We start from the raw sequence: 10,810 nt of genomic DNA on the forward strand, positions 1-10,810 counted from the left end.
TTAAAAAATTAGTTTTGGGCCAGAATTTTTCATTTTGGTGCATTACTAGTCTCTACGACATATATATCACAAGTCATGTGACTGTGCCGTATAATCTACAAGCCGTATACTAGGTAACGTTTATACTTTCTGCGTTGGGATTTTTTTTATTGTTTATTTGCTGACGGTATGAAATGAAACGTGAAAGTGTCGGGATAGAGAAATAAAAGCAATGTAAGGTTGTCTGGCGTGCTGGTGGGGGGGCCGCAGTGTGGAGACCACTGTGTTAGTGTCTGTATAGTGGACTGTAATATACGCACACACCGACCAGCAGATCACAAGATTTTCCTTTTTTTAAATTAATTAATTAATAAATTAATTAATTAATTAATTTTTTGTTACGATTTGCTGAATCCTCTCCTTTTTAATCCTATTAATTCCGCAGCTGGGGACGCTGGAAGGACATCCTCACGCTCGGCCGATTCAAGTGGCATTTGAATGAGAAAGATATGGAGATGATCTGCCGGGCTCTGCTGGTGTATTGTGTCAAACATTACAAAGGAGACGACAAGATCAAAAGCTTCATCTGGGACCTGATCACTCCCACCAAGGACGGACACAACCAGGCCCTGCAAAACCACTCAGGTAGCAGCAGATTTAGAAAGAAAATAATGATATTTTATTTATTTATTTGTTCGGCAGGTTATTTAATGCATCCAATATGTAAATGTAGAGGAAAAAGAAACCTTGGCACTGCTGGAGCCTCTCTGTATAAGTGCCCACTGCGGGAGCATTCGTATCCTGCACTCCTTACCGTATATACTCGAGTATAAGCCGAGTTTTTCAGCACGATTTTTCGTGCTGAAAACACCCCCCTCGGCTTATACTCGAGTGAACTCCCCCACCCGCAGTGGTCTTCAACCTGCGGACCTCCAGAGGTTTCAAAACTACAACTCCCAGCAAGCCCGGGCAGCCATCGGCTGTCCGGGCTTGCTGGGAGTTGTAGTTTTGAAACCTCCGGAGGTCCGCAGGTTGAAGACCACTGCGGCCTTCAACATCATCCAGCCCCCTCTCACCCCCTTTAGTTCTGAGTACTCACCTCCGCTCGGCGCTGGTCCGGTCCTGCAGGGCTGTCCGGTGAGGAGGTCGTCCGGTGGGATAGTGGTTCCGGGCTGCTATCTTCACCGGGGAGGCCTCTTCTAAGCGCTTCGGGCCCGGCCTCAGAATAGTCACGTTGCCTTGACAACGACGCAGATGCGTCGTTGTCAAGGCAACGGCTCTATTCCGGGCCGGAAGCGCGGAGAAGAGGCGCCCCCGGTGAAGATAGCAGCCCGGAACCACTATCCCACCGGACCACCTCCTCACCGGACAGCCCTGCAGGACCGGACCAGCTCCGAGCGGAGGTGAGTACTCAGAACTAAAGGGGGTGAGAGGGGGCTGGATGATGTTGAAGGCCGCAGTGGTCTTCAACCTGCGGACCTCCGGAGGTTTCAAAACTACAACTCCCAGCAAGTCCGGACAGCCGATGGCTGCCCGGGCTTGCTGGGAGTTGTAGTTTTGAAACCTCTGGAGGTCCGCAGGTTGAAGACCACTGAGGGCGAATGATGAGAAGAGGATGATGAAGGGGGGGGTGTGGGGATGATGAAGGGGGGTGGGGATGATGACAAGGGGATGATGAAGGGGGGGTGTGGGATGATTACAAGGGGATGATGAAGGGGGGATGTGTGGGATGATAAGGGGATGATGAAGGGGGGATGTGTGGGATGATGACAAGGGGATGATGAAGGGGGGGGATGTGTGGGATGATAAGGGGATGATGAAGGGGGGATGTGTGGGATGATGACAAGGGGATGATGATGAGGATGTTAATGACGGGTCTGGATGATGACAGGGGGGGATGAGGTATTTCCCACCCTAGGCTTATACTCGAGTCAATAACTTTTCCTGGGATTTTGGGTTGAAATTGGGGGTCTCGGCTTATACTCGGGTCGGCTTATACTCGAGTATATACGGTATATTGAGCTGCGGGTGGTGCTGCACGAGCGAATGTAGAACATTGGCGACAATCTTTGTAGAAGAATAAATCGGAGCACTCACCCGATAGAAGCTTGTAAATTCTTCAAACTTTATTCGGCATTGGAGCAGGTAACGGGAGCAGTGCGGGAGAGAGGATTAGCGTGGAAGGTTGGGCAAATGGACCGTGTTCGCGCGGGATCGCGCTTCGTCAGGCCAGGGGCCTGACGAAGCGCGATCCCGCGCGAACACGGTCCGTTTGCCCAACCCCCCACGCTAATCCTCTCTCTCCCGCACTGCTCCTGTTACCTGCTCCAATGCCGAATAAAGTTTGAAGAATTTACAAGCTTCTATCAGGTGAGTGCTCCGATTTATTCATAGCTGTAGAACTTAAAAGGGGTACTCCGTTGGAAAACACTTTTTTTTTTTTTTTTTTAAATCTTGTGCCAAAAAGTTTAACAGATTTGTAAATGACTTCTATATAAAAGTCTTCATCCTTCCAGAACTTATCAGCTGCTGTATGCTGCAGAGGAAGTTGTGTAGTTCTTTCTAGTTGGACCGCAGTGCTCTCTGCTGCCACCTCTGTCCATGTCAGGAACTGTCCAGAGCAGGAGAGGTTTGCTATGGGGATTTTGCTTGTATTCTGGACAGAGAGAAATGTGTCAGACTGAAAAGAATTCCAGAAAGGAATACAACTTCCTGTGGAGCATACAGCAGCTGATAAGCACTGGAAGTATTAAGATTTTTAAATCGAAGTCATTTAGAAATCTGTATAACTTTCTGGGACCAGTTAATTAAAAAAATAAAAATAAATTTGTATTCCACCGGAGTATCCCTTTAAGGGACTGTTCACACGTACAGTATCCTGTGCATGTTTGAAGCTCAGGATTCGAAGCTGAAGATTTCAATGTTCATGAGTGAACACAGCTTCAGATCTGCAGCTTCAGATATTCCTAGGGTGTGTTTTCACATGCAGTATCCTAAAGGGGTATTCCCTTTTTTTCCCCATAAGTTATACCCTATCCACAGCATTGCTGATTGGTGGGGGTCCAACCGCTGGGACCCTCACCTACCAGGGCGCAGTCGAAATTGTAGCAAACTGTAGCAGCCCTGGGACTTCTCCGGCGACCATGTTCAATCTTCTAGCGAAATGGAATTCTTTGTTGTACGTTCTGCAAACTTCTCTTGAAATCAGTCAGAATCTGCTTTGAATTTCCGTAAAGGGGTATTCCGGCCTTAGATATATCCAAAGGATAGGGCATAAGATGTCTGATCGCAGGGGTCCCGCTGCTGGGGCGATCTCTGTGCAGCCCTCAGCATTCTGTGCCGGGCGCTGCTCCCGAGATGTGATGTCATGGCCACGCCCCCTCGTGATGCCACGCCCCCCACCATTCATGTCTATGGGACATGTCTAATGTGCTGTTATTTGTAGGTTTATCTGCACCAGTCCCACGCGGGAGAAAAGGAAAGAAAATGAAGAACCAGATGTTGCTCCCAGAGATTAAGAATGCAGATTGGCTCCCGAGCTGCAACCCTGAGATCGTCCTGCACGACGACAGCTACAAAAAGCATCTGAAGCAGCACTGCAATAAGTGAGTGTAAGGCTGCGTTCACACGGCTCTGATTTGGCACTGAAATCTGCATTAGACCCATTTGCATTCCGTGCAGGTGAATGGGGGATGGGAAATAAAAATTATCCATCGCGCATAAATAAAGTTCCAATGATAAAGGACAAGGAGCTAATTCTTGTGCAAATCTGCTGCACTCCTGCGACGGGACTATGAGGCTCAGCCTTGCATTTCTGTGGCGGATGAAGAGGGCAGATTTTTAAAGAGTACCCGTCATTTCAAGTTACTTTTTAGGATGTGCCGCCCTGTACATTAGGAGCAGCACTATTGGCCATTATATGACTTGTATATGGGATACTTCATCATAATTTGCAGTCCCCCCCCCCCCCCCGCATAGACTTATATGACTTTTCTTTGCAGTCCCCCCCCCCCCCCCGCATAGACTTATATGACTTTTCTGGAGCTCCCTCCCACCCTCCATAGACTTGTATTGCTTGTCTGTAGCTCCTTTCTCCCCCACCATAGACTTGTATTACTTACCTGGAGCTCCCTCCTTCCCCTCCTCCATAGATGTGCATTACTTGTCTTGAGCTCCCTCCACCCCCCCCTCCATAGACTTGTATTACTTGTCTGGAGCTCCCTCCTCCCCCCTCCATAGACTTGTATTACTTGTCTGAAGCTCCCTCCTTCCCCTCCATAGACTTGTATTACATTTCTGGAACCTTCTCCTCCCCCTCCATAGACTTGTATTGCTTGTCTTGAGCTCCCTCCACCCCCCCTCCATAGACTTGTATTACTTGTCTGGAGCCTTCTCCTCCCCCCCCCCTCCATAGACTTGCATTGCTTGTCTGAGCTGATTAACAGAGAAGAAGAAGATAACGAGAGAGAAGCATTTTTTATCTAATAAGATATATAACAAAGTATCTTATTCACTTATTTTACTATTGATCTTTGCAAAGTTTGTTCAAATGACAAAAGTTCCTATTTTAATTTGCATTTGTAGAAATTGATTTAAATCTGATGACCTGAGTCCTTGGATGACAATGTTATTTTATTTAAATTTTTTTTAAATAATTAAGTCTAGAAATAATAAAGCCTTAGGGACAAAAACTAAGGATAATGCTCTAATGCTAGAAATGTTTAATGACGCTGCTGGACATTTTTATTTCTTTATGTATTATGATTAATAATCATTTATTGATAATTATTTATTAGTTTATTTAATGTATTTTCCATTGGATTTGAAATTAGTATTAGTATGTTTTAATATGTCAGTGATAATTTTGTCTCTTGATAGGGTCCTCCTGCGAGTGCGTATGCTGTACTACCTCAAGGCGGAGGTTCTGGGAGATGCTGCTGCCAAGGCCTTGGAAGGTGTAAATGTAAGGTGAGGTTCAAAGCAACTTCTGAACAATCGGCTTAATATTTATGGAAAATGTTATCCTCCAGAAGAAAGAATACTCTCTAGCGCCACCCATAGGGAGAATTGTCATAAAGACTGGTTCTTTCATTTCATCTCTAGCGCCATCTATAGGGAGAATTGTCATAAAGACTCTGGTTCTTTCATTTCATCTCTAGCGCCATCTATAAGGAGAATTGTCATAAAGATTGGTTCTTTCTTTTTATATCTAGCGCCATCTATAAGGAGAATTGTCATAAAGACTCTGGTTCCTCCTTTCTTCTCTAGCGCCATCTATAGGGAGAATTGTCATAAAGACTCTGGTTCTTTTCTTTAATCTCTAGTGCCACCTATAGGGGCCCTTTCATGTTGCTAAGCAATTCCCGATTTCTTTCCTATCATCTCTAGCGCCACCTATAGGGAGAATTGTCATAAAGACTCTGGTTCTTTTCTTTAATCTCTAGTGCCACCTATAGGGGCCCTTTCATGTTGCTAAGCAATTCCCGATTTCTTTCCTATCATCTCTAGCGCCACCTATAGGGAGAATTGTCATAAAAAATTGGTCAGAAATTACAGCAGGGGTGCGATACAAGGCGACGGCCTTTTCATGCTGCTTTTCCTGGTATTAGATTTAAAGGGGTACTCCAGTGGAAAACATTTTTTTTTTAAATCAACTGGTGCCAGAAAGTTAAACAGATTTGTAAATTACTTCTATTAAAAAACGTTATCCTTCCAGTACTTGTTAGCAGCTGTATGCTAGAGAGGAAATTCTTTTCTTTTTTAATTTCTTTTTTGTCTTGTCCACAGTGCTCTCTGCTGACACCTGATGCCCATTTGAGGAACTGTTCAGAGCAGGAGAAATTCCCCATAGCAAACCTATGCTGCTCTGGACAGTTCCTGACATGGACAGAGGTGTTTTAGCAGAGAGCACTGTGGACAAGACCAAAAAGAAATTCAAAATGAAAAGAATTTCCTCCGTAGCATACAGCTGCTAAAAAGTACTGGAAGGATTAAGATTTTTAAATAGAAGTAATTTACAAATCTGTTTAACTTTCTGGCACCAGTTCATAAAAAAATAAAATAAAAATAAAAAGTTTTCCACCGGAGTACCCCTTTAAGCAGCATCTGATAAGTTTTATTTGTGTTCCAGAGACTTGGATGTCCTGTTACCTGACATAGATTATGTAGAGATCCCTGTGGACTGGTGGGATGCGGAGGCCGATAAATCTCTCCTGGTCGGAGTTTATAAGCATGGTATGTATTGCTGATGGCAGAAATCTATGTAGACTAACTGGAAAGCCTTGAGTGACCTTTTGTGTCCCTTTTTTTAGGTTATGAGCGTTACTGCGCCATGAGAGCTGATCCGGCCCTTTGCTTTCTGGAGAAAGTGGGAATGCCGGATAAGAATTCCTTGTCGGCTGACGGAGTTACTGATGTGGCTCCTGATGTAGCAGAGCGGTAAGGAGTCACAGTGGAATGAAGTGGCCTTGTTGCCAGGCTTGGTACTGCAGCTCAGTCTTCTCGGTTGGACCAGGCTGAACTGGGGTACCCACTGTATACCGTGCATGCTGTATGTTGCAAAACTAGAACTTTATATTATATTAAAAGGGTACTCCGCTGCTCAGCGTTTGGAACAAACTGTTCCGAACGCTGGAGCCGGCACTGGGAGCTTGTGATGTCATAGCCCCGCCTTCTCATGATGTCACGTCCCACCCCCTCAATGCAAGTCTATGGGAGGGGGCGTGGCGGCTGTCACGCCCCCTCCCATAGACTTGCATTGAGGGGGCGGGGCGTGATGTCATGATGAGGCGGGGCTAAGATGTCACAAGCTGCCGGCTTGTTCCAAACGCTGAGCAGCGGAGTACCCCTTTAATGTAGCTTTGTTTTCAGAAAGTGCTGCAGCAACTTCATACGGCCACTAGGGGCAGAGCCTGAGTGTTCAATCCTAAACACCATGGAAACTGCTTGGGTTCTTTAGCGAAAGAAAAGCATCAGCCATTCCCATCGGCCAGAATTGGCGCCTTATGACTTTCTTTAAAGGGGTATTATGAGTAACACAGCCTATCCCCTATCCACACTATAGGGATCAGTGTCTGATCGTGCGCGGTCTGTCCGCTGTACGGGCCACGCTCCGGAGGTGACTGGTTAGTAACCGAGCCGTGTACAGGAGATTGGTCGGACCCCCCGCAATCACTTATAAATTGTGTTCCCTAGAGTACCCTTTTAATTATCCACTGGTTAGTTATTGGGCCCTAGTGGTACACCTCTTTCCTGACCCTTCTAGACTTATGCTCTATCTACACGGCGGAATTTTAGCTTGCGGAATTCCGCCTAAAATTAAAGAGTACCTGTTACGATCTTGTTAAATTTTATAGTCCTCCCAAGTCACGGCCCCCATCATGATAAACCACCCCCGGCCTTTATTTTTATTATTTATTAGTTTTCTACCTTGATATTGTTCTGTATTTTCTGCTCAGTCTCAGATTCACAGACTGGGAAGGGGCATTCCCCAGCAGGCGTGACATCATCTGAAGCCATACAGGGTAGAACTTCCTCCCTCACTCCGCTACACACAGCCCAGAGCAGTTCAGTGTGAAATGAGCTATGATTGGCTAAGACTGCACACACCCCCTCAGCATTTCCTTATTTTGGATTTCTGCCAGGCCAGCAGGAGTCCAAAGTCTCTGCAAGAGATGGGGGGAAATGTGCTCTGACAAGTAGGGAGACACCTAGTGGCAGCTTTTTTAACACAAATAAAACATAGAAAACTTAAAACAAAGTACATTAGAAAGTTTTTTTATTTACCATAAGGAGTGCAATAGAAAAAATTCGTTTTAATGTGTGCAAATTTAAAGCCCATAGACTTTTATGGGATTCCGCGCTCCCATTCGCACTTCTGAAATTCCGCTAGCGGAATTTCAGAAGTGTGAATGGGAGTGCGGAATCCCATAAAAGTCTATGGGCTTTAATTTGAGGCGGGATTTGTACCACCTGTCTCCACCAAATGGGTTTTTTCGATGTTTACAACTTTGTCACTTGGTGCGGGTCGAGTTTGGCTCATCGCAGATTCCCCTAATTTAGTCAAATATGGAGTCCGTTCTTCGTACTGAAGATTTGGAATCTTGGGTCATTTCTATGGGCCGTATTGTCCTGAGGCCCAGGAATATTATTACTGTTATTTTTTTATTGATTAGTTTGTTTAAAGGGGTACTCTGGTGGAAAACTTTTTTTTTAAATCAACTGGTGCCAAAAAGTTAAACAGATTTGTACCGTAAATTACTTCTATATAAAAAATCTTAATCCTTCCAGTACTTATCAGATGCTGTATGCTCCACAGGAAGTTGTGTAGTTCTTTCCAGTCGGACCACAGTGCTCTCTGCTGTCACCTCTGTCCATGTCAGGAACTGTCCAGAGCAGGAGAGGTTTGCTATGGGGATTTTCTTCTGCTCTGGACAGTTCCTGACATGGACAGAGGTGTCAGCAGAGAGCACTATGGTCAGACTGGAAAGAACTACACAACTTCCTCTGGAAGGATTAAGATTTTTAAATGGAAGTTATTAACTTATGTATTACTTTTTGGCACCAGTTGATTTAACCTCCCAGGCGGTATGATTATGTCTAGAAATTGTTACCAAAAGTGGTACAATTTTTTGCATTGAAATTTCACATCTCCCCCTTATCACATCCCCCTGTCACATTCATCCCCCCCCCTTATCACATTCGCCCCCCTTTGTCACATTCTTCCCCCCCTTTTCACATTTCCCCCTGTCACATTCCCCCCCCTTATCACATTCCCCCTCCCCCCTTTGTCACATCCCCCCCCTTGTCACATCCCCCCCCCTTTGTCACATTCCCCCCCCCCTTATCACATTCCCCCTCCCCCTTTGTCACATCCCCCCCCCCTTGTCACATCCCCCCCCTTTGTCACATTCTCCCCCCCCCATCACATTTCCCCCCCTCCCCCCTTTGTCACATTCCCCCCCTTATCACATTCCCCCTCCCCCTTTGTCACATTCCCCCCCCCCTTATCACATTCCCCCTCTCCCCTTTGTCACATTCCCCCCCCCTTATCACATTCCCCCTCTCCCCTTTGTCACATCCCCCCCCCTTTGTCACATTACCCCCCTCCCCCCCTTTGTCACATTCCCCCCCTCCCCCCCTTTGTCACATTCCCCCCTGTCACATTCATCCACCTTGTCACCTTTCCCCTTATCACATTTCCCCCTCCCCCTTTTGTCACATTCTCCCCCCCCCTTTGTCACATCCCCCCCCGTCTCATTCTCCCCCCCCTTTGTCACATCCCCCCCCCTGTCACATTCTTCCCCGCCCCCTTTGTCACATCCCCCCCTGTCACATTCTTCCCCCCCCCCCTTTGTCACATCCCCCCCTGTCACATTCTTCCCCCCCCTTTGTCACATCCCCCCCCTGTCACATTCTTCCCCCCCCCCCTTTGTCACATCTCCCCCCCCCTGTCACATTCTCCCCCCCCCTTTGTCACATCCCCCCCCTGTCACATTCTCCCCCCCCCCCCTTTGTCACATCCCCCCCCTGTCACATTCTTCCCCCCCCCCTTTGTCACATCCCCCCCCTGTCACATTCTTCCCCCCCCCCCTTTGTCACATCCCCCCCCTGTCACATTCTTCCCCCCCCCCTTTGTCACATCCCCCCCCCTTTGTCACATTCTTCCCCCCCCCCTTTGTCACATCTCCCCCCCCCTGTCACATTCTCCCCCCCCCCTTTGTCACATCCCCCCCCTGTCACATTCTCCCCCCCCCCTTTGTCACATCTCCCCCCCCTGTCACATTCTCCCCCCCCCTTTGTCACATCCCCCCCCTGTCACATTCTCCCCCCCCCCCCTTTGTCACATCCCCCCCCTGTCACATTCTTCCCCCCCCCCTTTGTCACATCCCCCCCTGTCACATTCTTCCCCCCCCCCCTTTGTCACATCCCCCCCCTGTCACATTCTTCCCCCCCCCCTTTGTCACATCCCCCCCCCTTTGTCACATTCTTCCCCCCCCCCTTTGTCACATCTCCCCCCCCCTGTCACATTCTCCCCCCCCCCCTTTGTCACATCCCCCCCCTGTCACATTCTCCCCCCCCCCTTTGTCACATCTCCCCCCCCTGTCACATTCTCCCCCCCCCTTTGTCACATCCCCCCCCTGTCACATTCTCCCCCCCCCTTTGTCACATCTCCCCCCCCCCCTGTCACATTCTCCCCCCCCCTTTGTCACATCCCCCCCCTGTCACATTCTCCCCCCCCCCTTTGTCACATCTCCCCCCCCCCTGTCACATTCTTCCCACCTTGTCCTGCAGTAACACACACACTGGGTTTGCCCGTCAGATCTCATACTTAGTGTATTTGCTGCAGAACAAGTCCTTTCCCCTTCAGCCAATCACAGGCTTGACATGTGACACCACTGCGGCCGGTGATTGGCTGAAAAGGGAAAGGTCCTACAAGGTGAATAATGAAGAGAGGACACCCCGGACCGCACGGAGGGGAACGGCATCTGCAGGGACAAGGTGAGCAGAAGTTTTTGTGTGTTTTTCTACCAGGGTGCCTCCAGCTGTTGTGAAACTACTACTCCCAGCATGCCCGGACAGCCTTTGGCTGTTCGGGCATGCTGGGAGTTGTAGTTTTGCAACAGCTGTAGGCCCCCTGGTAGGGAAACACTGACTTTTAGTATTTTGTCTTTACCTGCTCTGGCCGGCCCCCGCCACGGGAGCCGACCTGAGCAGATAATCGCATGTTTTCCCCGGGGGCTGTATCGCTATATCTCAGAAAGCAAAAATCGCGATTCCATTGCTTTTACGATATATCGTGCAGCCCCGCCGGCAACTCTGCAATTCTACA

At 48.0% G+C, this 10,810-nt stretch overlaps 1 protein-coding gene across 6 annotated transcripts in view; it reads left to right on the forward strand.

Annotated features, from left to right (window-relative positions):
- The window catches only part of CHD6 (chromodomain helicase DNA binding protein 6), a 136,930-nt gene that overhangs the window by 98,228 nt on the left and 27,892 nt on the right, over positions 1-10,810 (forward strand). For 4 of the 6 annotated variants that reach the window (XM_056549343.1, XM_056549348.1, XM_056549344.1 and 1 more), the window contains exons 22-26: positions 425-624; positions 3,425-3,584; positions 4,858-4,947; positions 6,110-6,213; positions 6,291-6,419. In XM_056549343.1, coding sequence (XP_056405318.1) covers positions 425-624; positions 3,425-3,584; positions 4,858-4,947; positions 6,110-6,213; positions 6,291-6,419 — 683 coding nt within the window. The remainder of the gene's footprint in view (positions 1-424; positions 625-3,424; positions 3,585-4,857; positions 4,948-6,109; positions 6,214-6,290; positions 6,420-10,810) is intronic. The other 2 variants (XM_056549345.1, XM_056549347.1) reach the window with 1 other exon arrangement.

This window comes from Hyla sarda, chromosome 12, assembly GCF_029499605.1.
Source record: "Hyla sarda isolate aHylSar1 chromosome 12, aHylSar1.hap1, whole genome shotgun sequence".
Taxonomy (NCBI): domain Eukaryota; kingdom Metazoa; phylum Chordata; class Amphibia; order Anura; family Hylidae; genus Hyla; species Hyla sarda.